General features: G+C 35.2%; 1 protein-coding gene across 1 annotated transcript in view; it reads right to left on the bottom strand.

Annotated features, from left to right (window-relative positions):
• The window catches only part of side-VI (sidestep VI transmembrane protein), a 740,122-nt gene that overhangs the window by 62,845 nt on the left and 650,833 nt on the right, over window positions 1-26,444 (bottom strand). The window contains exon 8 of the mRNA XM_081732407.1: window positions 5,901-6,045. Within this exon, the coding sequence (XP_081588533.1) occupies window positions 5,901-6,045 (145 nt within the window). The remainder of the gene's footprint in view (window positions 1-5,900; window positions 6,046-26,444) is intronic.

Below are 26,444 nucleotides of genomic sequence, written 5' to 3'. Positions count from 1 at the left end.
TTCATATTATTTTTTATTACAGAATACTCTCCTGACCTTTTTCGTGTGTGTGTTGACTTAGGAAAACTAACATTGCAAGGAAATTATAGATAAAAATAGTGATTTATAACAGAAGAGATTATTCAACGGGAAACTATTATTAGTGGTAGTAACTACTACTACATGAAGTAGTAATGATAGTAGTAATAGTAATTATTTAATTTTTATTGAGTTTCACGTCCCAGATTGTACGCTTCTGACTAAAGGAGATGAAAAATAAACTATGAAATGAATACCGAAAAGACTATGCATAACACTCATTACCTGACTATGCATAGGACTCGAACCCGCGACGAATAGGTCTTGCGATTGCCTTACACAGAGATAAAGCAACTGGGACGTGGGAATCTAGAACACAATGCATAACGTTGAGGAGAGTTCAGCGAGCTACGTATATACGAAATGGAAAGTAATTTGTGCAGAATGAATACGAATTGCAAGAAAAATGGTAAATTGTTTACGTGTTAGAGACTATTTTACTATACGAATGCCAGAGGAATGGTTGCTATCGGAGGAAGGTATGCTGCTCGGCCGTGTGGCCGAGTGGTAAACAGTCAACTCCGGAGTATGGAGTCGTGAGTTGATTCAAATCGCATCATCGACTTTCATTTATTGTTTCTGTGGAAAAATCAGTGATGAAATGACACTGTATATTCATCGTACTGGAAATTGGTAAATATTTGAGAAGGTTGAAAATACGTTGATAGACTCCGGCGTGCAAACAAGGATACAAAACGTATCATGTTCTAGTTACATGTAACTACATATGGATCGTGCAAGACGTGAAATTATAGGAAGAAATACTAAGAAAAATGTAGCAAACTCGTTTCCCAAACATTATTCGATTCGTCGGTTAACGGCTATCAGCTTGTATTAAAAATACTTTGAACCCGTGACTCCACGCTCCGGGTTCCACTGACTTTTCCAATCGGCTATACAGCCAGTACAGCAAATTTCGTCTATTTTTTTCACGCGTAGATATTTTGCCTTTTTCTCCCCCAATTTGTATTTGTTCTGTTCAAATTATTTTCCATTTCGTATGCAGCTCGCTGACCCCTTCCAAACGTTATATATTTTATTCTAGATTTCCACCTCCCAATTGCTTCATTCCTGTATTGGACCTCTTAGTCATACCAGCTGGCTGTGGTAATATTATTATTATTATTATTATTATTATTATTATTATTATTATTATTATTATTATTATTATTATTATTATTATTATTATTATTAATAATAATAATAATAATAATAACTGTAATAGTAGTAGTAGTAGTAGTAGCAGCAGCAGAAGCAGTAGTAGTACTAGTGGGTAGTTGTAATAGGAGAGCGTGTAAGTAACGTGTTTTTCTTACTTGAGGTGAATTTGATTATATATATATATATAAGTTCTGTCGCTTTTTCACCCACTATATTTGAATATCGATGTGTCACCTAAGACGTACTTGGAAGATAAAAAATAGTACCCATCAGCATCGACCATCTTCTCCCAACACTCTGGAAGGCCATGGATTCTGTCGCGGTAGTATTTGGTGGGCCATTAAACGAAAAAGTATTAAGTGCATTTTGCACCTCTGCTAGGGAATTCAACTGGCGTCCTCTAAGATGATTGTCCAAGGAATGGAAAGTAGATAATCCGACGGCGAAATATCCTGGGAATATGGCGGATGCATTAGTGTTTCCCATCCTGGGCACAGAATGGTGCCCCGGTTGATCCTAGCAACGTAGGGCTTAGCGTTATCCTACGACAGGAGGACTCCTTTGCGATTCCGAAGTTCTAGCTCCAGAGTTTTGAGTTTTTCTTAAACATGCTCAACTGCTGACAGTATACAGTTGCATTGATGCTCTGACCAGCCTGTAGCAGTTCCCGATGCACGATGCCGCGAGAAGTCCACCAAACACATAGGAGGACCTTCCTCCGATGCAGTACTGGTTTCGATTGTTTTGAAACCAATTCATGGAATTCTAACCAATGGCGACGGTGCAGTGGAGCTTCGTACAAGACCCACTTCTCATCACATGTCAACACCCAGTCCAGAAATGACCCCTTCTTTAAACGAGACAGCAAAGAAACACAGGTGTCTACTTGCGATGCCTTCTGGCAAGAGTGAAATCGTGTGGGACCTATCGATTCAACTTGTAGTGCTTACTAAGTTGATGCAGGTGCTGGCAACTAGTTTTTCCACTTACATTGAATTGTAGTTCAAGTTCCTCGCATGTCTGGCCACTGTTTGCCTCAATTACTGCTTCATTTTGTACATGTATTGGTCTTCCGGGACGTGGTTCGTTTTCGAGTGTTTCGTCATTGGCCTTAAACTTGTTAAACCACCGCTGCACTGTCCGCGTAGTCACGACACCCTTACAAAAGGCCTCGCATATCTTCCGCTCGCTGTAGCGGCGTTGATCCCAGTTTGAAGTCGTACAACATATGGCTCTTATGACGCTCTGTGGAGGTCCCATGTTCACTCTGTCCTTACACAAGTTCACGGTGTAACTGAACTGCCACAACCAGGAAGTGTGTTTGATATACGCACACTAACAACTGACCTTCGCCTTATCTCCATTCTCATTCAACTCATGGTGTGAGGGCCAATTGACCACAGACCTTCACAAAAAGGCATAACTTTCTTTCTGACCTTTATAGTAACAAAAATAAAACGGTCGTAAGCTGTATGAGATCAAGAGATTTATTACATTCCGTATACATGTAATTTTGACTCAAGCTTTACTATAATCTTCGTATCTGAACTAACAAAGGAAAATTTAATTCAATTTAGTTTAAAAAATGTGAGTTATATTTCAAACACATATTGTATTACATGTCTTATTTTGAACAGATCACAGTTGAGAGCATCGTATGAATTCATCAGTAAGTTTACGTGCAGGCGTGTCTGCATGTTTTTAATTTTACAGGAAAGCAATTTGAAATTCTTCGTATAATATTATACGTTACTACTCATTTTATTTCCAACACAGTGTTGCGAAAGTTTGTGCCAGAAAGGCATTGAGTTTATTGTTTCTGAAGATAGTATTAAAAATTGACCACGTTTTTCTTTTGGCGAAAAAAAAATGTAAAATCAGTTACACCCTTCCGGCGTTTTGTTTCTAAAGAAAAAGTTTAAGTTACGCCCTTGAGAAATTAAAAATAAGATACAGCAATTGTGCTAAGCGTTAATGGTCATCAGGCATACGCTGATGACCAGGAATGAAGTCAAGCTGGGGTGCGCCTATGCGATGATAGGTCAGCGCCCCGGTGGGTATCATTCTGAATGTTCCCTTGCAAGAAATTTGTGTTTTCATGTTTCGGGGTTTGAATTCAGGAAGTATGGAAGTGCCATAGTGTGTATGGCCATTATTACATTATTATTATTATTATTATTATTATTATTATTATTATTATTAGTAGTAGTAGTAGTAGTAGTAGTAGTAGTAGTAGTAGTAGTAGTAGTAGTAGTAGTAGTATGAACAACAACAACAATAAGAATAAGAATACACTCGGCTGGTTGCCCCGGTACTTTCATAATCACCACTGCCATACATTAGTGCTGGTGACACTCCAATGTGTTTTTAATTGCATCCAGGAAGTAGTGATGTCCCTGATATACGTAAGTGTGCTGTTTCTTTTGAAAGGGACAAATTAAATTATCAGTAAGAATGTTTTCTTCTCGCACGTTATATTTTAAATAAAGAATTTTGAAGTATTATACTCGTATCTTGAACTCAGTGACAATACATCAATTAGCTAGCAATTGGTGTTACAAAACAAGAATACTGTATAAACAAATAACAATCCTACAAAAAATATTATTTTTAATACAATCTTAAGTAATCCTGCACATTTCAATTGCTAATAGTACAAGTGTAATACGGTGTCTCTTATTTTCTAGAACATTTAAAGAATTTTTTAATAAATAACTATATATATATATATAGATAGATAGATAGATAGATAGATAGATAGATATAGATATAGATATAGATATAGATATAGATATAGATATAGATATATACCTAGCAAAACAAGGAACCGTTTTATATTCAGCATAATATTATTCACCAAATAAAATGTTATAGGAAATAATGATCATAGCATGAACTAACTTCACTTCAGACATGTCATAGGTTTTTAAGAATAGAAAAGTAGAATCCCTAAGATCCTCATATTCCACTTTTAAAATACACACACTTTTAAAATGAACATTAGAATGTAAGAGACAATGCCACCTTCTTCGCAAAATTAATTTTGGTTATGATCTGCCGTTATTATTCTCAGCACCACACTTAATTCTTGGACTTAATAACACATCGCAAAACACGACTGATGAAAGGTCACGAGCAAATTCTCTTATCGCTTTAACCCCTTCAGTGTGGGTGGCGAGTTAACTCGTGTCTTCAAAACGCACCTGCTTTGCGGATGGCGTATATATATGCTTTCATTTTGCTTTGGTTATTTTGTATTGCGTATGGCGAATATACTTGCCCATAGTATGAGTACTGTTATCCTGACAATATTTAGCGAGTTTGCGCTCAGCTGGTTTCAATTGTTGCTTAATTAAAAGAAGAGGAAAAAAGAAAGAAATTAAAATAGAGTTTGTGCTTCGTCAAATACAGTTTTCATTCTATGTTTTGTTTGAGAGCAGGCAGCACAGTAATGGCGTCAAAACGATATTTCAACGATGCTGACATCGAGGAAGAGTTATTAATTAGTGATTCTGATGTAAGTGATTTTGAAACAGATTTAGAATCAACAGGTTTGGAGTCGGAGGAAAGTGATGATGGCGCTTTTAGTGATAATGACAAAAAACTTACACTTTTTACAGCGGTTCGCATCTGAAAATTACGCACTGAAGGGGTTAATAATATAATATGTGATGTGTTCGGTTTTCTTTTCTTTTTCTTTTGTTTTCTTTTTTATTTTCTTTTATTTTCTTTCTAGAAAGAAGTATGAAAGTTTACTCATTCACAAATAACAATTACAAAGGAATTAATCAACGGACGAATAGCTATATGTTAGTTACGCCTCTCTATATGTTAGTTGTTTCTTATATTTTTTAAGACACTTACTTTCAAGATACGCCTTTTGCAGACAGCTCATATCTCCACTCATATAAGGGATTCAGCTCTGAAAGTTTTATGGTTGATAGAGCAGATTAAATAAGCATGCATTGTGGTCATAACTTTCACAATTTTGCGAGTTAACCCCGTATGTGCCTTTACCGACGAATTATCTGTATTGTGTTATAAAGGTTGATTTTTACTTCACTTGTCCTCTCAAACCGACGTTAGCAAGAAAATCTACAGAAGTAAACCATTGTCCAGTAGGCTACCCTATTCCTGAGGTGATACATCATCTCTGAGGTATGATGTATCAGATGTCATACATCAGCCAAATGTGAATGACTAATGAGGACTAATAAGATGGCGGGAAAATACAGACATGTTTTAGTGAGCTTAATAATATCAGTTCAACCTCAAGAATTCGAGCTTAGATATTCATGATATATTTTCGAGACGAGACAATTGTAACTCTTGACACGTAGGTAACCCTAGCTCTGAGCTTAAAAGACTGTCTTAACTTCATCTAGGTGGGAATGACTTATGTAAATCAAGAAAGTGGCAGGAAAATATAAACAAGTTTTCATTGAGGTTAATAGAGTCAATTCTGATTGCATATCTTTACAGAGTAAGGAAGTCAATAGCAGAGTTTTTATAGCAACAAACCTACGAGTTTTTTTGACAGGAAAAAAAAACTAAAATTGAACCACAGCATAGATGCCACTGTACTGAGGCTAAATAACCATCTTCGAAACAAAATTAAAAGTATTTTATAATACTAGATGATAAAACCCTAGTTCACTTACAATTTACATCAAGCTCCAGTGTATCCTCTATAGCAGAGTTGTTTAACGTTGGATGCTCTGCTCGACATGTTATCCTTTTCCCATTATCCCTAGCTCTGGGAGTGAAAGTTAAAACAGACGTTGTGATATTACCATCAGCAGATTCCTGTAAAAGAAAGAACATTATCTATATTAGTTAATCACATTTTAATATCAAAATACACACACCTCTGAAGATTCTCAATTTTATTTTATACACTTAAACACATACAAATTCACTGGAATATTTGATTTAAGAAACTATGGTAAGGCATTTTACAGAAAAGTTTTGTCATAGAATCATAATACTACAATGGTAAAAGAATCATGGGATAAAATCAGAAATGACCTAATATCATATACAGCAATGTCCTAATTTTATTGCATTTTTGTGAATTATAAAAGCTTTGTTTAAAAGTATTATAGTTGCTGATTTCTAACAAATATCACTCATTTGAAGGTATATGATTCATTGATATTTTTGGTATTAATTTTAAATTGTATAGTTTCACTTAATGCAGGTGGTAGATAGAGTAAATCACCCCCTCCCCCCGCACACACACGGAATTGTTTATTTACTAATAATTTTATTACATTTTTTGTTATAAACAGTCATACAATATTACTATAAAAAAATCAACAACTAGCATAAATAGGTGTTTTAAGGTCCAGGCACCCTACGGAAGGATCCCCACAGAATTTCACACAAACTAAGTGGAGTAAATTTAGGATTTTTAATGGTTTACGAAAGCAGAGGTTAGAAAGCCACAAAACTCCATGCAAGCTTGGTGGGTGAGGTTAAGGCTCCCACAATGCTCTAGGCAACTAGAGTGTGGTGGAGTTTGACGATCCAAATACTGATATTAGATATGTAGGTTTAATTCTTCAGGCTGGCATAACTGAAGATAACAAAGGTTGAAGGAAGAGTCACCTCTGTTATATGACTGCACTCAATGTCATAACATCATACCTATAAATATTCCACAGTGAAATTTGTAGAGAACTTAGTAAAGTGTCTCCTTTCTATATGCTTCCATTTACCAAAGCGAATTGCAGAGTGAGACTAAATAAATAGACAAAGGCATTGGTAATCCTAACATAAGGCGTTCAGAGTAGTAATGGAGAACTCAACAAAGACTTGTTTCATTAAAATCCACTAGCGGCTAAAAGGAGATTGAGACGGAAAATTTTAAAAAGTGAAAGCAATGTCAAAGAAACTGTGGCAAGTACAAAAGTTGAAGAAAGAAGTAGAACATATGGTTGATTTTTGGTACCTAGAATGTATGGTTGGAGAAGATGTGAAATATGATCGGTAAATAGAAGGAAGGGTAGGAATTTTGAAAAAAATATATATATATGTTTTTCGTAGATTGTTGAAAACAGAAGTTGATTCACTTATATTAAGCTGAATTCGAAGGTACCACTTATCTAGGAAATGAAATCTTTCAGTTTTACGTCCCACGTTTATGTCGGTTAGGCTAAAGGAGACGGTGATGATGAGAAATGAATGAAATGGTGCAATGAAGAAAGTGGGAGGAAACGGGAGAACCCCGAGAAAACCCAAGAGCACGGTGTTTATCTAACACAAAGTCCACACGGTGCGAGGTGGGATCGAACCAGGGACCCCAAGCACCAGAGGTGAACGCTCTACCACTGAGCTACCGCACCCCCTCTATCTAGGAAATGAAGTATTTCCACAATCAGTTGCGTTTGATCTCCAGGTCTCCTCTATTGACTATTGCCCGATATCGGAGTTTTTATTGCAGATGATTGTGTTGCAGTTGGACCATGGGTATTGTATTTCACTCCACTTTACAGGCTTTCCACAGGCTGGGGACGGCGCAGACTCGACAATAAGAGAGGCGTCGCTGGAGGAACCTAAAAGTACAATAGTCCATTGGGCTGATGATATGGAGAGATGTCGGAGAAGAGGAATTCCGAAATTTCAATTTCCTGTTCCATACGGCGATAGTATTGCAGGGATGTTTTCGCCGTGCGGCCGAATGCTTTGGCTTTATGTAGTTAAACCTGGTTCAAGTCTTGCTCCTTCAATGCTAGGATTTCATTCAGGACTTGAGTCTGGTAGTACGCAACATTGGTTTTGACATTCTGCTAAATTTTTCGGAGATTCAGTTTGCCACTGTACGAGAAACCGACCACAATCATGAACCCTCTCTGGAAACGATTCTAGCTGCTCGTGTCGTAAGTTGACGCATATCTCCGTATAATACGACTCACAGTAGCATGACCTACACGAAAATAACGCACACATTTTTACAATGCTTGACGCCGTGAACTTAACATTCGATACTGCAATAATGAACTCCTCCCCGAGTTTGTTCAGTTTTGGCGATGTTGCCCCACATAGCTCTATTATGTGACTAATGAGATAATGTTGCTTGGCTCGTGGCAATCTCACTGCGATGGATTGCGCATGCGTGATACAGTTGTTGCACATTGACTTCGGCTCAATATAACTTAATCTGCACAAAGTTCAAAAAATTGCCTAACTGTTTCATGTGCAATATTGAACTGATCGGAGCAGAAAAGTGACTATTACGAAGAGACAAAAATAGATATTTTCAAAACGCAGATGTAGAGAAGAATAGAACAAAATAACTGAGCCCGATGATACACGAGTAAATAAGTGTACAGAATGACAGCGAAGAAAATAACAATATTCAGCGTAATAAAGAGAGGAAATGAGAATCGTTAGAACATTGTTTGAAAGTACATTGTGTGCAAATGAAAATTATAGGAAGTATGATAGAAAGAAAACAAGGGAAGGAGAAAAGTTTGAACGCTACTTTGGGACTAGTAAATGGAAACTTCTGAATTTGCGACAAGTGTTCTGCCATTAATTGAGGACCGTTTTTCCAAAACTCGATAGAGCAAATTTTGAGAAACGGAGGTATATATGGGATAGTTATGCTTTTTATGCTACCAATCGAGCTGATAAATCAGAATTGGCCAATCTCGTAATGTGCTATGTATGTAGAATACTAAATCACGAGCGTTTTGTCAGTACTCGATAGAGATGATGTACAATAACAACCAAAATGCGATACCTGTAAATAAAAAATAGAGATGTTTTGTGCTCTACCGTGTTTGAAAAAAACGCTCCTCAATCGCATTATGATGATGATGATAATGATGATGATGACGGAATATGTAGTAACAAGATAGAACTTGTCCATCGAAATGTGTGTTAAGCTCCTTTCTTAACACGTGAACGCCCAGTATCTTTGTCCCCTAGTCCGCCTGCGAGGTGTCATTTTGTCACCGCTTACTTTAGTATAAAGAAATTAAATTTAAAATATGTTTAATGATGTTCGAATACATTCTCCTAATAAATATATTTTAAAAAAGAAAATTGTTATTGAATATACATGTTGTAATAGGTTTAAATCTAAAAATTTTGGAAATACTATATACATGGGAGTCACTGTTTTTACAGTGTTTTATAGTAACATCTTAGTAAACAAACTAGTTTCACATATCTTTCAATTTACTTTCTTACACAGAAACGTAAATGGAAAAATGACACAAGAAAACTTTTGCAACTTCGACTGCTCAATTTTCGTCGCACTTGATGCAAATTTAGCGAACCCGAGTAGAATACTTCCCCCATCAGTTTCAAGCAGGTAGAGCACCTTTTGGTCGTGAGATTTCCCTTGCAATTTTTTGATTTGACATTTCACCCGTTTCCCAGTATCCTCTGAATTCGAATCTGCCGCAACCACAGCTACATTCTTGGAGATAACTGGGGCTAAATGCCTCCTTGTCTATGCATAAGTTTGTCCCAGTTCTTCGGCCAAAGACTGAATAAACTTTCTTCTGGATATTTTCTTCCCTAAAGTCTCCCTACAGACAATCCAAGCATTGTTGGCTGCCAAATCGAGAACATTGTAGAAGCTGTGAACAAGCCATCGTCGAGACCCTGCCTTCACCGAACACTTTGTGGCCACTTGGTCAATAATATCAACCCCTTATTTAGTAGTGTTGTAGAAGGAAACATTTTCTGGAGTTTTCTTGTTATTGTTGCTAATTTGGACGCCACCAGAATGAAGAGAGAGACGCAGAACGTTCTTTCTTTTCTTGCACTGGTAAACTGTAAGAGTTATTCCCCTGTGATCGTTCATTGCCGAATCATAGCGTGGCTGTTGAGACATTCTAATGGCATCAGGTATTTCTCTTCTCACCTTAATCAAGGTACCAACAATGCTTATTTCTTCTCCTGGAGTTCCTTTGCAAGTTTGAGCGAAGTGAAAAAAGTTTCGCAGGTAACATTATTTCCAGTGTTGAAGATACGTTCTACTAATTTCATAAGAACATAATCTGTTTTCTGGTCTCAGTTAATGCTTACCTAAGTATGGAGATGCATTTACCAGAAGCTTTTCTCGATGCAACATTGCCTTTGAAGCTTATTCAGTGAAAATTCACACTTATGATGTCCAAAAAATAATATCTTGTTTACTTGACGCAACAAGGAGACTAAAATACTTATAAAGCACTCTGGTCACGTGTTACAACAAAAGACTAAACCAACTAGCACAAACAGATCTTCGACAACTTTTGCAGTGCAAATTAGCTTGCAACATAAGTATGATAACAGCATACAAAGTGAAGGCTCAACTTTTCTTAATGTAAGCTAGAGTGTCAGTTTGACACCTTCGGGCGTTTTTAGCAAATCTGATCATACTTTCCTTAATACTCAAATTAATTGGGCATAGGCTCTTTCCCGTGCTCATATTATTATTTTGGAAAAAGTCGAAAAGTTTCTAACCTCTAGCCTGAGAATAGATATTTCATTCATGGTTTTACGACAAGAACTATGAAAATGACACCTTCGGGCTTTCTAGTGTTTTAAGGTCTTCTAGCAAATGTCTCAAATGGTGCAATTATCATACCTTATGTACAGCATCTTAACATGTAGGAGCATGGGGGTAACTGGACTCTTTTATAACAGGGATGAATTCAAGGGGTAACCCGGGGGGAATTCCCCCCCGAAGAAAATTCATTCCCCCCGGAGAAACTCCCAAAATTTCAGTCACAAAATGTAGAAATTACTTCACCCAATTATTTGCTTTTCTTTCCGTGCACGTGCAGACGAAATCCGATCTCTCAATATACATATAAATGACGCAGACCTATTCTATATAAATATTAAACATGTAACATCTAAGATAGAATACCAAATAGTCAATAAAACTTGTATTTTTAACTCTATGACCGAGTTTGGCAGAACATGAAATTGATAACTGTTGAAAAAAGGTTTGTATATTAGTAAGTACTATACTCTCGCCCTATATTATATATTAGTAGGTAGCACTAGCACAGATTGAGATAGGAAAGGAAAGATAGGGAAGATCTTTCGATCATTTCATATGATCTCTGATGTCAGCAGGCTTCAGTTCTTGAAAATGTACAGTTCTTTCATTATTTGAAGCAGAGCGCCTAAATGCCATTTCTCGCATCGGAAGTAACAGACGTAAATGTGTTTTACGATTGTTAGAGTAAACACACCTTTCTTTAATTAAAAATAAGTCAGTTAAAGGGTGAGATTCAGAGAGCGTCATTTAGAGGGATCAGGGAGGAACAGTTATCCCTCCTGGGTTAGAGATTTATATAGAATTTATCAATATAATAGTAGTATATAAGTGAAAGATTGCTATTGAAGGTGATGAAGATCCTGCTCAGTGCCGTGTCATGTGGGAGGGGCAAGCGGGGCGACGGCCCCGGACGCCGAAGTAAGGGGCGCAAAATTCGGGAGGGAAAAAGAAAAGAAGGAAAGAAAAAAGAGGAATGAAACACATGTGCACATGTGAGCATGTGCACATATATAAAATGAAAGGAAAAAAATAATAAAAAGTGCTCAAAATCAAGGAAAAGTAGAGCTTACTTTTTAAAATTTTCTCACCTTTCCCGCCTGTTCTGTCTACCTCACTCATATATACGGGAGTGCCCTCGTATATTCTCGCACCAAGCGCTGATTTTCCACGACACGGTACTAATCCTACTGAAGATTTCGTAAACTAAACTATTGTAGTGCAGAAACCAAGGCTAATATGCTTGATTTAGAATCAGAAGTGTGAGAAAGAATGATAACTTTTTGTTAAGGTTTTCCTATCTATGTTTGTTTTAGGGCAAAAAATATTTGAGTTAATTTAAATATTTTTAAAAACTTCTACATTAGTCACAATCAGTATAGGAAATAATAAAAAAAATAGGTACTGTAAATAGTAGTTAAAGTTTAGTCTAAAATATTTTGCCAGTCTTTATTTAATGTTCTAGATAAAATTAAATTATTGTTTGTTTTTTTTTAAATTATAATCTCACATTGAATATTTATCAGCAATTAGTCTCAATATTAGGTAAGATGTGCATGTGAATGAAATTGTTAAATATGCTGCTTTCTTGCAAAAATACAGAAAAGTAACCCTCCCCCCCCCGAGGAGTTGACATTTCCCCCCGGTTGAAAATGTCTGAATTTAATACTGTTTTATAAGCTACCAGTCGTTCGGAAATCCCTTTCAAGATAAAAGTTTCTCACTTCAAATGATGTTTAACGAGGTTGAACTTGTTCTTCGAAATGTTTGTTTAACTCCATATAGAACGAACATGAACTGTAATTGTAACATGGAATAGATTCACCACATTCAAAGAAAGAAGTCTCTTAAATGGAACGAAAATGAAATCAAGGGGCCATTTTAGTAAAATATCTATTATTAGAGCCAACAAAAATAATTTATGTTTCTTAAGGCCATAAATGTAATTTTGACCCTAATTCAGCAAAGCACCAATTAGTACTCCTAGATGTAACAAACATGTTTAATAAAATTTTAAATTCTAGGGCAGTCTAAATTTAACATTTTTCAAGAGGCCCAAATATTAGTGCGTGTCCCCCTCCCCAGGAAATTCCCAAGTTACAATGCTGATAATGTGTAATGTTTTCTACAATGATTCGTATTTTAAATTATTTTAATCAAAATATATTAATTTTGTGCTACAAAAGTATCGGTAGATGAATTGCACAGACAAAACATGGAAATGTTACAAATTATATTTGCAACAGTGATGTTTGTCTGTGAGGAGCAGCTCAACGAATTGGTAAAATGTACAATTTAGGTATGCAAGAAGCCATATCAATCAAGCTAATTAAGCGATTACTCCATAGACGGCATAATGCTTGTCATAGGGTATTACCATATGTCATTATGTAACCCTCAGTTATACAAACATAATTTTCAAAAATAAATATGTATTTCTGTATTACACTAGGGATGATTCAATGTTTTTTTTTTTTTTTTCATTTTACAACTGAACATGTTATGTGAGTGTGAAAGTATCATGATTTCAGCCAAAAAACACACAGACACAAGCAAGCGTACGAGCACACATATGTGCAAATATGCCCTGCAGGAAGAGGAGCGGAGAGAAGGTAATATATGTATAACGTACTGTACAGCCACAAGTGACAGTTTGAGCGATTTGTGATGTTAATACCAAAGTCAATTAAGACCATTTTAAAATTCATGAGGTTTCAATCAATTGGAAATTAAACCAAAAAAGAAGAAAAACTCAGTTTTTGTTACTTTTTTAGAATAGAAAGTTAATTAGGTTACAATTAGGTATCCTTGGTAGAAATAAGCATTATTTCATGTAGCAAAAAAAATATGAACTACAAATAGCAATGGTATCTCTAAAAGAATACTGAATAAGAAAGGTCAATATGGTGTGGATTTAGTATAAACATTGACTTTGTACTAAATTTATTGGTATTATAAGTTGTAGCACATCATGTCTCCCTTGTAATAATAATATGTTAAAAATGATAAATATTAACCACGTGTCAAAAAAAAATCACTACGATTAATAACCTTATCACCAGCAGAATACTAAATGATATAACACAGTACAAATTCATTACAAATTTTGCAGTTGTACTAAATTTACCCTTGCACTGCTTTAGTGGCAGACTGCTTACATTTGGAGCGTGGTGTTCCTGGTTTAATCCCAGCCCGCGCCGAGTGGGCATTGTGGCGGAAAAACATCATATATGTGGATTTTCTCGGGGTTGTTCTGTTTCCTACCATTTTCTTCATTCCACCATTATCATATATCTTATCACCATCGTCTCCTTTAGTTTCAGTGCATATTTATGAAACGTTAACACATGGTACAAATATTTACTGGTACCGGTACCAAATATTTACTGTAACTTTGAAGTATAACGAAAAATATTATCGAATCAAATGAATTAGTATTTGTTAAAATAACTTCAGTCACTGTTTCAACGATTTCCTTTTTTTTTTTTTTTGCTATTTTTAGAATCTTCTTGGATAGTGCTATCATTTAGTATTAGAACAAGTCATTTCTTATTCCTAAATAGGGCTATTGGGAAATATTGAATGTTAATATTGAAACTTTGTTAGTCAGTGACTGGCGCTGTTATAACAAAACAAACTAAGCCACACATAAGTTGTTTACGCAGCTTACGTTTTCGGTACTTTAGCCAATTATTTTCATGAGCAGGGGTGTCTTCATTATCATTTAGCCACGGCAGATAAAAAGGTGGTAAATCTCTAAGCAATTATAAAAGTGCAAATATTGTAAGAATTTGGACTAAAAGAAAGGAAGAAAGATATGTAAAAATAAGAAGTAGATATTAAAATAAGTCAGAGTTTAAAATTTATGCGATGATTTACCCTATACAGCACTTGCCACTCGGCCACTATAGTGCTCGATAATACACGTTGGAAAATTACTGTCAAAGCAATAAAGCCTAAAGGATATGCCAATAGAACAGATTAACTTACAAGCTACTCAACATGGCAACTCAAGCTATTTAGAAGTTTGTGATTCCTTGTCAATACCGATGCAAAGACATATCTGCCACTAGTTCAACATTTAGTCGAGTCCAAGGATGTTATAAAATAGAGGATCTGCCAATACGTATCTTCATCATATGAACTCAATGAAGCCGAAAAACAATCGAGCATCGTCTGAGCTGGCACGTCTGATTGGTAACTCACGCTTCTGCCATGATTGTTGGCTCAAAACATTGCGATCTTAGTGGCTCGGAGTGGGCAGAGCAGGTGTAACGAAGCTGTGACGTATGGCTTCACGATTTTGTTGTATGGGCAGATCCTCTATTTTATAGCATCCTTGGTCGAGTCAACTCCCATTCTTAAAGCTGTCAAGAGCACGCCGGTTGAGCTTCAGAGTTGAGCTAATACTGTGGATGAAGCTGCAAGTTCTCTTACTGACACATGGGCAAGAAGTCTTACATTATGGTCACATTACGTGGTGCAGTATCCGACTGTCGCTACGTATAGCTCTTTTCTGTCCGTTGCTTCCACATACTCATCACTGTCGTAGTTTAATGCAATGCAAGTGTTCCGAAAATATGCACATCAATTCTATTATAGTAGGACGATTAAGGGGCTCATTCATACTTAGTTTATATTGCGCCCTTTGAAGTTAAAGGATAAAGTAAGACTTGTCTACAAGTATCATGTTTGTTTGATTATGCTCCACTTCCTAAGTTGCATGTAAATCGCTTTCAGGCGGTACTATTTTGAGTACCGAACCGAGTCAGTGTTCTGTAAATGGGTTTATGTATGTATATAGTGTATATAAGTAAGTCCTTTGGAGGTAATGTCTGATATCTGGTTTAGATTTTATGCACAAAATGAGGTGAAATCTTTAACATTTCACTGATATAACGTGAATGTTCTTGGAGATAAATGATACATGTATATGATAAAAAGTTTATTGTATTAAAATATGGAAGAAGAACAAGAGATAACCTAGGAATCATGTTGTTCATCTTGAATTTGAGTATCTAAACCGATCGTACAAACTTGTGCAATAGAAATGAGTGTCTTAACTTTTGTACCATTGTTCGACAAAAATTTTAAAGTTTGAATACAGTCCAGTAGATTTTAAGCTAAGTATTTGGTGTACGTAATATAGTTCACTGCGAACGTTCTAGCGGTACTGGATTAAAGCTTTTCACGAAATCAACGAAGACAAGCGGTGCTGGATCTGAATGACCGTTTGAACTCTTCAGATAGTGTTGGCATTGAGTCTAGTATTTATAGTTTCTGACACGAGAGCCAGACAATCGGAGAAAAGATAACGGAGAATTACGGACTTGAGCACTGATGGCTCGGAACCCATACTTAAGTCTGAGATACAGCCACCTCTAAGCTAAAAGCACAGGCTATAGGAGTTTTGCGCACCAGCAGCAAAACAAGAAGAGTGCCTGGACCAACGCAAAGGTAAACGACAAAAGAGCCAAGCTGCAGGATGAAGTGTCACCAGGTACTCTGAAACTCTGTGTTCGTGCAAACCTAACACTACTCTCCTTCTCTCTCTCTTTCTCTCCATTTTCTAGAGCTTTTTGTTTTGATTTCATTTCATTTCACCTATCAACCTTTTACTGTATGTTCTTAGAGAAGCGCTTGCTCGATTTCACTGTACTCTTTTCCATTCTGAAAAACATTCCAAGTTTGTCTCTTGGCCTCGCAGCTACTTCGAGACTCATTTTCAGAGATAGCAATCGTAAAACTGGATCTGAAAACATGGGTGACTGTTGGAACTCTCCAGGTAGTGTTTGCATTGAGTCGTGCATCCAGTGTCACGGGAACAATTAGGGAACAACTTAGAAGAAAGAATTAGCAAATTCTGGTATACTAAGTCAGCATTAATCTCAAGGAGAGACGATGTGCTGACCACACTTCATCCCCAAAGGCATCAGTACCATAAACTGACTAGCAGACTCTGACCCTCCAATGGCTATTGCACTGGAAATGTACTTTAGCTTATGCAACCAACCATATTAACTTTTTACCGTTTGCGCCGACGGTTGGAATGCAGAAATTCATTCAAAAAAAAAAAAAAAAAAAAAAAAAAGAGAGAGAGAGAAGGAAAACTAAAATTTCAAAATAAATATTTAGATTATTTTTTTCTCCCTACGTTTATTACTTTTATAATTTAAATATTTTCTAAAGGAGTTTTGGATGCATTTGCATTAGCAATTGCATTTTCATACGTCACCAACCACCACCAACACACCTTAAAGGCAACAAGAAATGAAATATAACTTTAAATTACGAAAAGAAGAAATAATTTCACAAAACAAGATAAAGCTGTCGAACATTAAGAGAGTACGAAAAAAAAAGTATCTTCTTTTATAACCTTCCTCTACCTACATTCTTTTATTACAAGTATTTCCCTTACTTAATTTAAGAAAGAAAAAGAAAAAGAAAAAGAAACTTTAACAAGCAGCCAAGGAGAAAACTTGTTATGCCTTCAGGTTCTAACATAGTGTGTTTATTATTCACGAAAAAAAGAACTTAACAAAAGAAGTCGAAACTTTTTGAAAACGACCGAAGAAGATCTCCAAGTAAATGTGAGAGGAAAAAAAACTTCTTATTCTTCACTCTTTCTTGTATGTACATTTTTCTTAGTTATTGCATAGCCTCGGTACATGCAAAGAAGACAAGTGTGAGAAACAAAATACCAGTAGCTTTAGTTTGATCCAAAATAGGTGTATTATATTCTTTCGTAGTTGTTGAAAGTTTTTTTTTTTTTAAAGTGTATATTTTATTCTTCAGCGGCGATTTGTGAATTCTCCCCATAACCAATAGAGGAAGTGCAACGTTATAGAAAATTTGAACTGTTTATAAGGAAATAGTGGTAATAAAGTTTAAATATACAGTGAAACCTCTACTAACAGACACCTCTATAAAGCGGACACCTCCCGCAATGGGCATATTTTGTAATCCCCAAACATTGCAATAGGAAAAAACATATTGGCAAACCTCTCTAAAGCGGACACTCTCTAGTACGGACACGGACAGTCGTTTCTGTCTTTTATAGGTATTATTTACCTCTGTATTACGGGCACTTTCTCTAGAAGCAAGTTAAAAAGTATAGTAAAAATTCCATATGTGTCACCAAGGAAGCAATGTGACATTTAGCTTCCTCAACTGTCTGCTCAGCAACCCAGATGAAGCGTCTGTGTTTAGCAACACTCTCATGTTCTTTGCATGCATCCCACACCCACCCAAGCTATTTTAGATACAAAAGTGATTGATAGTTGCCCGATGTTTGGGATGACACGTTATGCTACTGTCCCTCTGGAATCTCTGACCAAGCAGAAGACAAATTTGGTATTTTTTTCCGCGGGTACGCATATTGTTTAAAAAAAAAAAAAAAAAACTTCTGGACTGCAATTAACCCACAAATTAAAGTGACATACTGAAAACGTAGTAAGTATTGATAAGTGATAACTGTAAAGTGGAGAGAACTATAGCATCTTATTTCAATGTTGTGCCTCGAACATAGAGTATTGGATGGCGGAGGATAATGCAGGTACCGTAACATTTGGTAATATTCGTAAATACACGATTCATACAAAAATAGTTGATTACTAATTTACGAAAGAAAATATTGAAACCTCTTTAAGGCGGAGACCTCTCTATAGCAGACAATTTTTGATTCCCCCTGCTTTAGAGAGGTTTCACTGTATATATATATATATATATATATATATATATATATATATATATATATATATATATATATATATATATATAAAATATATATATATTAAGGATGGACAATTCAAGAACTTTTGTTTTCCGGAATCCGGAAAGTAAAATTAGAAAAATTTCGGATTTCGGGGGGAAAAATCTGAATACGGAAATTTAGAAAATGCTGGAATTCGTTAAAGTCCGGGATTCAGAAAGATTACGATTTTTTTCGAAATACCGAAAGTGGAATTTCCGATTTCGGATCCAGATTCCGAAAAATCTTTGCCATTCCTAATAAATATGGGATCTCCTATAACCTGGGAAGTAATCTCTACGTACCTTTGGAAAATCTCTCACACAAATCTTGCGGAGGTTTGAAGCATACATTTTTCAATCGAGCAGGTATGACTTCGAGTGTCATGTTCTAAACAACACTCTTTACATTGTGTTGTTTTTTGAATTACAGCCCTCTGAAATTCATTTTACCCACGCTTTCGACACCTTATATCGCCGAAACTTTCCCTCACTGACCAAAGTTCCAGAGGACTTTTTTGCTAGTTTCGATGTCAGGAATGAGCTCTCGAAGTTTGTTCAAATGGTTTCTAACCGCCCTATATATATATATATATATATATATATATATATATATATATATATATATATATATATATATATATATATATATATATATATATATATATAACCAGGTATCTCCGCAAAAGACGTTACAGTCCCAGAAGAACGTGGTAATACTTTCTCCAGCACACATACAAGTGCATTAGTTAACATCCTCACTAGCTCAAGATTTAAGATCATCAGCTAGATTTCTCACGAATCAGTGGCGACAAGTGAACATAGGGTTCTCTGTGTAAAAAGGTAGGTCATCTTGAAAGTAACAAAGTAATGTTTCATGTCAAAAATGTATTTGTTTCTACTGAAAGAACTATAACTTTTATCTCGTCACTAAATTTTGTTTTATCTCGTCTTATCTCGTCTCATGAGTAATCTGAAGAGGATAAAATTAGATAAATGCAAAAACGTGGGAACGTAGCAAATGTAGTAAAAACGTGACTAAGAACAAATCTTAGAACTGAGAAGTTAGGATTTGAGCTTCGCAAAAAATAATCAGTGTCAAATGAATGAATGGGCATACGTTGATAGAGTTACACGAAACGTACGTTTATGAATGATTGGGATGTCGATATCACCCGTTAAAGTTATCGTTATCCATGAAAAGTTACCGTTACGAAAACAGAACTTAAAAATTCGTATCTGTTCAAGAGTTATCGTGTGGAGTAACGGATAGATGAACATAACGGTCGTAATGGACGTGACGGTCATACGGATGGACGGACGTAACGATCGTAGCGGTCGCAAAGGACGTACTAACATATCCCATATCCAACTCTTATAAGGCAAATTAGCGTGATCCTAAATTATAAAGATTCTTTTAATTGCTATTTAGTACCAAATTAAGTGGAGAACATCTGTTTTAAATATTAATTTAAGATATAAAAAAATAAATGCAACGTGTATCTTGTAAAATTAAGATCGACCTTGTATGACAAAGATTTGCCTTAAAAAGGAACCAATGAATAACAAACATTCTCCGCAACAGGAAAACTTACTAGCCATAGTACAGGCCCTAGAAAAGGAATAACTACGCAACAAAATTGATGTGAACTGTAAAAAGCAATCAAAATTAATTTGATACCCAAAATTGATTATGTAAACGACCTTGTTAAAGAGTTGGATATGGAAAGCTTTTAATGTTTCGAAAATTACTTATCAGCTTCCTAATGCACAGACTAAACCTTGTAACGATTATATAATCATTTTCCCCGTCAAAATTGGTTGTGAACTAATTCACAGTAACCACAACTACAACCAAATTACGTGAAAACTGCTTTTGCTTGTTACGAACAGTTACACACATAGATAACGAACTACATGGCAATGGAACGTGGTGATCATCGTATTAAAGCTGGTAGAAGTTTATTAGTAAATGTATAGTATCTTTTCATTCCTTACAAAAAGCTATTCTGTAGTGAATAAAGAGTGGGGGAATACCGGCTGTTCGAATAAATTTATAAGGCAATGAAATTCTTAAATGCATATTATTTGTTTAAATTGATTTCTGGAATTAATTTTAATGTTTTATTAACGAAATGCCATGCATCCAACACTACTTTTAATTAATTAGGATTGTATTGCTTATCATTACAATTTGTCGTCTCACCTTCGAATAATGTCAAGGAATACAAAAGAAAGCAATCTATCTCTAGAGGTACACTCATGTCCAAAATTATTATCGCATGTCTATAAATATGTTGTTGTAGGAATACGTAGGAACACATAAAATACACGTTTTAATTGTTTGCACTATTATCTAGAGTTATTTATTTTTTATATTGGTTATATTCGCATTAAAACTATATATTGAGGTTCTACAATTCGGCAAAATCACTAATCTGGTACGACCGTAGTCCCGAAATACCGGATTAAGGAACACATATTGTAGTGCCTTCGACAAATTGGACACTTTCAAATATCTAGGATTAATATTACCAGACTAAAAACCATACCCACAAGGAAAATAAATGTAGATAGAAAGCAGTGATTTCATATCAGTCGAAGTTCTTCTGTTTCCGCTAATGCTGACGAAGAATTTGATGCTTAAAATATTCGTATACAAAATAACATAGTAGTTACACCTGTTGTATTGTGTGGTTGCGAAACATGGTCCCTTACTTTGAGGGAAGAACTCTGAACAAGGTGCTTGAAAATAGAATCTTGAGGCAAATATTCAGGTCAAAGGGGATGGGGATGAGGAGTGGCCAAAACTTCATAACGAGGAACAACACAATTCTTTTTGTTTACCTAACATTGTTTGGGACGTTAGGTCTAGAATATTCAAGTGAGTAAGTCATGTGACGAGAATTGAAGAAAGTAGGAACGCTTTCACAACTTTAACTGGAAACACAATAAGCAAAAAGGCCCTTAAGAAGAGCTACGCGCAGATAAAGGACACTATTAAGATAGATCTCGCAGAAATAGGAATACAAAGTAGAAACTGGATTCAGATGGCTAAGGACATATATCAATGGAGAGTTTCTGTGAATGGTGGCGTTGAACCTCCGTTTCATGTTTCATATGGTTAGTTGGTTTTACTGAGGAATATGTAAGTTACAAATAAGGACACATGTTTGTGGACGAAAACTTTATCATTTCGCAATAAATTTTATAACATAGAATTGAAAAACAACACAAAAGTATTTCTTTAAAAAGTCTGTAAATGTTATTTTGTATTACTTTCTCTTGTTCTGACAAGTTTGTTTGTCCGTTTTCCCAACGAGAAAAAAAAAACTGCTGTGTCATGTTATTTCATAGAATTGAATAAAATGGAATTCTTCAGGTTGATTTGTTGCAACGTCCTTGCAGTAATTTGAGGAAAAAAACAAAATCGGCAATTTATAGTCGCCCTCTAACTCCTCTAGGCCTCTCGCTGTATGTAGCCGAACGATAAATTAAAAAGTAAGTGAACTGAGAAGAGAATGGGGGAGTTCCGGTGATGCGACTTTGGTTCTTTTTTGCAATATTGATTTCCCTTGGTCCACTCTTCGGAAAGGCCGTGACTGTCACTGGCTGATCCATGTATTACGATGGAACGTGATCTAAACTCTTCCTCCGCCTTAGTTATTTTTTTTTTCAACAATTTTCTTTCATTGAAAACAAACTTCTCATAGTTTGCAAGTTATTTTGTCCTGGTGTCCTCATATTTTTTTCTCTCTTATTTTTATTTTTTTATTTAATTTGAATGCGGCGGAGAGACAATATTGATTCTCTATTTCAAAACTGTTTTTTTCTTAGCAATATGATATTTCCACATAAGGAAAAAGAAGTTTACTGTGTTTCACTTCGCTGAATTTGAAAAAATAAATAATATTGGCTTTGACACAAACGAAACGAGAGTGTATAACAAATAAATATTTCATTCTATGAGGTTGTTGTAGTTTAGTTCTGTTATGAAAAAAATTATGGTATTGTAAATGTATTCATAAACCTTTACTAGTAACACTTTAACTAATAATTTCAAACTGATCGCTGTACGACATAGAAGCGCGACCTTAAGCTCGGAGCAATGACAGAGAGAAATCAAGAAGATTTACGGCAGGGTGGATGAAAAGTGTAGAGAAATGTTGGCAATATACAAGTATTCATACTCTACAAAGTAGGAGCACACATTTAAGCTCGTTGCAATGACAAATGAATTTAGGAAGATCCACTGCAGGGTGAATGAGAAGTATAGAGAATGTTGGCAGTACACAAGTATTCATATTATATAGCGTAGGAAGAAAAGCGTTGGCATTAGTCAAGTATTCATATACTGTACGACGTACTAGCACTCTTTATGTTCGCAGCAACGACGTAGCAGAACAGAAGAGCTTCAGTGGAGAGGGAGGATAGTGTAAAGAAGTGTTGGCAGTATACAAACAGCCATGGGTCCAGAAGTGGCGTACATGCAAAATAATCAACTATACCATAGATTTTGTTTACCTGAATCCATATTACGTTCATCGGTGTGCATCTCATGTTCATTCGTCTGATTTAATGAGAATGGAAGGCAAAAAGAAAATGACGTTACAAAAGACCCAATTAAAGATGACAAACGTTTATGAGCTTTACTATACATTCTATAGGTTTTTTTTAACCAGACTTATAAACAGAGTTTAAGAGGGGCTAGCTCAATCTAAATTCTCTTCTATACTCGAAAGTTTTATACGTCATTCGACAAAAGTTCCTAAATTACTATTGAGCCCCAAACGTACTTTCTGCAGACTTGATTTACTCCCAAATTATGAAGCTGACTATAAAAACTTGGGTACAGTCAAAATAAATGTACAGTCCTGGACGATACATGTTTCATGGTTCATATAGACTCAGCACATAAACTCAAATAATTCCTTCAATAACTTTTACACAAACAAGCTTCACTCGATCTAATAACTAGCGTTGAAACATTATATCACGAAACAGACATCAGAATAAACAGCCGAAACTTTATTAGCAGCATGCTAAATATATTTGAAAAGTTTTGTAGGTATAAATAAAAGTACTTGAAACATTGATCTTTGGATCAAGATAACTTTTGTGTGATTATTTTATTATTTTCATTACAGTTCACTAGTTCATTGCAGTGTAATTTATACAACTCGAGAAGTAATTTTATTGATAAATTTTTGTGTACTCACTTTAGTTCCTCTATATTTATTAATTTTTTAAAAAATATATGTTGATTTTCACCGAACTCTTTCAGCATTCTCAAGATCAGGTAAAGAATATTATTTATAAACATCTCGCTTTTCCACATAATATTTATCTTAAATCTTCTTTCTGCAGTGGTTGGTACTGGTGGTGAAGGTGTGAATGATGGTATTCTAACTTCTCCCTACAGCTCCTTCGTGGCTAAATAGTTAGCACACGCCCCTTTGGCGTGGGAGACCCGAGTTTCGATTCCCGGCGGGAGCTCATGGGGTTCGGATTTTACGTTAGTCAGTAGGTCCCGTCTTATATAGTTGCTGAAAGGGACATTAAACTCAAAAAAATCAACTGAATCAACTCACCTCCAACTTCTGTCTAGAGGATCAATGTCAATATTTAAGTTTGATACAATCGTTCAAATGGTAAAAAAAAAAAAAAAAAAGTCTCGTATGATTGTCTAAAGTTTTTGATCATTTTTACTTTTTTCAATGTTATGCTTTGAATCTTTCAGTCACTTTGAAATACCTGGGATATTATTGTATTTGACATCACGAATATGCCTTTTCAACCTAGTATTGTATTTGGCATCCCGAATATCTTTTCATCCTATGTTTGTGGTGTGTGAATTTTTATTTTCTAACACAGATTATTGGATTAGGATGATTTTTATATAATTTTCTTCTATTTCAAACATTGATTTTTTTAAAAACAAAATTATTTTGTTGTACTTTTAAGCATTGATCTTTTGTCCAGCACGATTTTTGTGTGCTTCTTTCTTTATCGTGTTGCAAAATCACTCATTGAGTTTACTGATTTGACTACAATCTACAAATGGAGTCTCGTTCTGCTGTTTCTTTGCTCTTGTCAACTGAGAACATTATTTTATGAAACAAAATTTTAATCAAGATATCAATATTTCCTAAGTTGAGTCAAATATTACCTTGCTGCATGTTAGAATTGCTAGTACAGTACAACCAGACTAAGAGACTATAAGGGAGAAGAAACACCAAACGTAGGAACAAGCTTTCTGGAAGGATAAATTTTGACAACTACAAGAGCTGAAAATGAAAATATTAAATTACTTCCAGCATCTTATAAAGAGGAAACAAGTTAATGCTTTCTGAGCTAAGATACCTTCTACCATTAATGTCTTCCGTCTTACTGTTCTCAGCACTCTGTTCATATACGCACTAACACAGAACTAGACCCAGGAAGAGTTTCCCCACTAAAAATGCTTGCATGTTCGACTCGGAAATTATTTGTTGAGTTCTGCAAACTATTACAACACAACAACAACAACGACAAGTTTTGTTCTCTGAGGTCTGGGACACCCTACAAGAACAAGTCCAAAGTAACTGGCGGAATATTGAACAAAAGAGCGAACCTCTTTCATGAAACTAGGTTTCAAACTTGCTTTTTTCCTTTTTTTTTTTTTTCTTTATGTAGAAAGGGTATCGAAGTTTCTGGTAGGCTATGAAAGTAGACGTAAACTTTCGCATCTGTGGTTTCAATTTTGTCGTCAGCTGAAACTGAAGTTTCCTTGTCATATATTGACACCGCCTTCAAGACATCATGAAATGCGAATCACAACATGCAATACACGTATAAAATAGGTTGTAAAGTTCAATGAAATCATTTTTATCAAAGGCAAGTTTTTTTTTCCAATTACTACGATTGCTTATACAATTTCGAATTTTCCTCGTTTATCTGATATTTTGAGAATCAGCCAATCTCAAGGATGGTATATGCTGTATTTACAAACTAACCCATTCTTGACTAAATTGTCCTGAAGATACATCTTCACCCATTTAGTGGGTATCTATAATAGTTTTGTGTATAGACTTTTGGTTTCCGAGTTATTGGTCATCAAAGTGTAGGTTTAGCTTAGTTAAATTTTCGAAATAATAATGGCTTACTGTTGTTTATAAATAGGACAGGAGTTAGGAAGTATTGCATGGATTAATGGTAAAACTTAAGGCCAAACTTGTTAAGCGTTAAGTAAATCCAGTGTATAACTGGAACAAAGGATGAAAGGAATCAAGGATGAGAAAAAATCATTATCAGTTTTAAATTTTCAGTCACTATAATTGAATATGGATGAAAAGATTCTATTAATCCTTTAAAAGGAAATAAATTTGTTACAAACTTTATTCGTTAAAATTTTAATAGATATAATAACGTTGCATTAACTTTTAATACAACATTAATATTTTTACTTTTTCAAGTTTAAAAATCCTGTTTAAGTTTAATAACTGTAACAATGCTGAATAAACTTTTCTACATATTTCTACTTTCCTAGATTAGAGTTCACCGCCTATTATAATCTATCTATCTTCAGTATTAAATAGAGTATTGTATATCATTTTATACTTGAAATTATTAAACCTATCGCCTTGCCTCGTCTCGCTGCTCAAATGCATAGTCTATTTGGCCCACGGACAACCGTAAACTTCTAACCATGTATATCAAACATAAATATTCCCCAAGTGCAGTTTCACCCTGTATCAAGAATCTTTCAATTGGTTTGATACACCTTTCTATATCATTTTAAACTGTTTGTTTTAACTTGAACCAATTTCTCTCCTACATGTTACACTATTACGCCCGTGTATTTCAGTCCTGGCTTGTCTCTGGGTATTTTTAATTCTCCAATTTCTTCCGTAACCAATAGTACGATTTCTTCGTATCAAATAATGCAATTAATTAATTTATCTTTTTT

Source organism: Thermobia domestica, chromosome 11, assembly GCF_964235325.1.
Source record: "Thermobia domestica chromosome 11, izTheDome1.hap1.1, whole genome shotgun sequence".
Lineage (NCBI taxonomy): Eukaryota > Metazoa > Arthropoda > Insecta > Zygentoma > Lepismatidae > Thermobia > Thermobia domestica.
The sequence above is the reverse complement of the archived record's forward strand: the minus strand, read 5'-3'. Positions and strand labels throughout refer to the sequence as shown.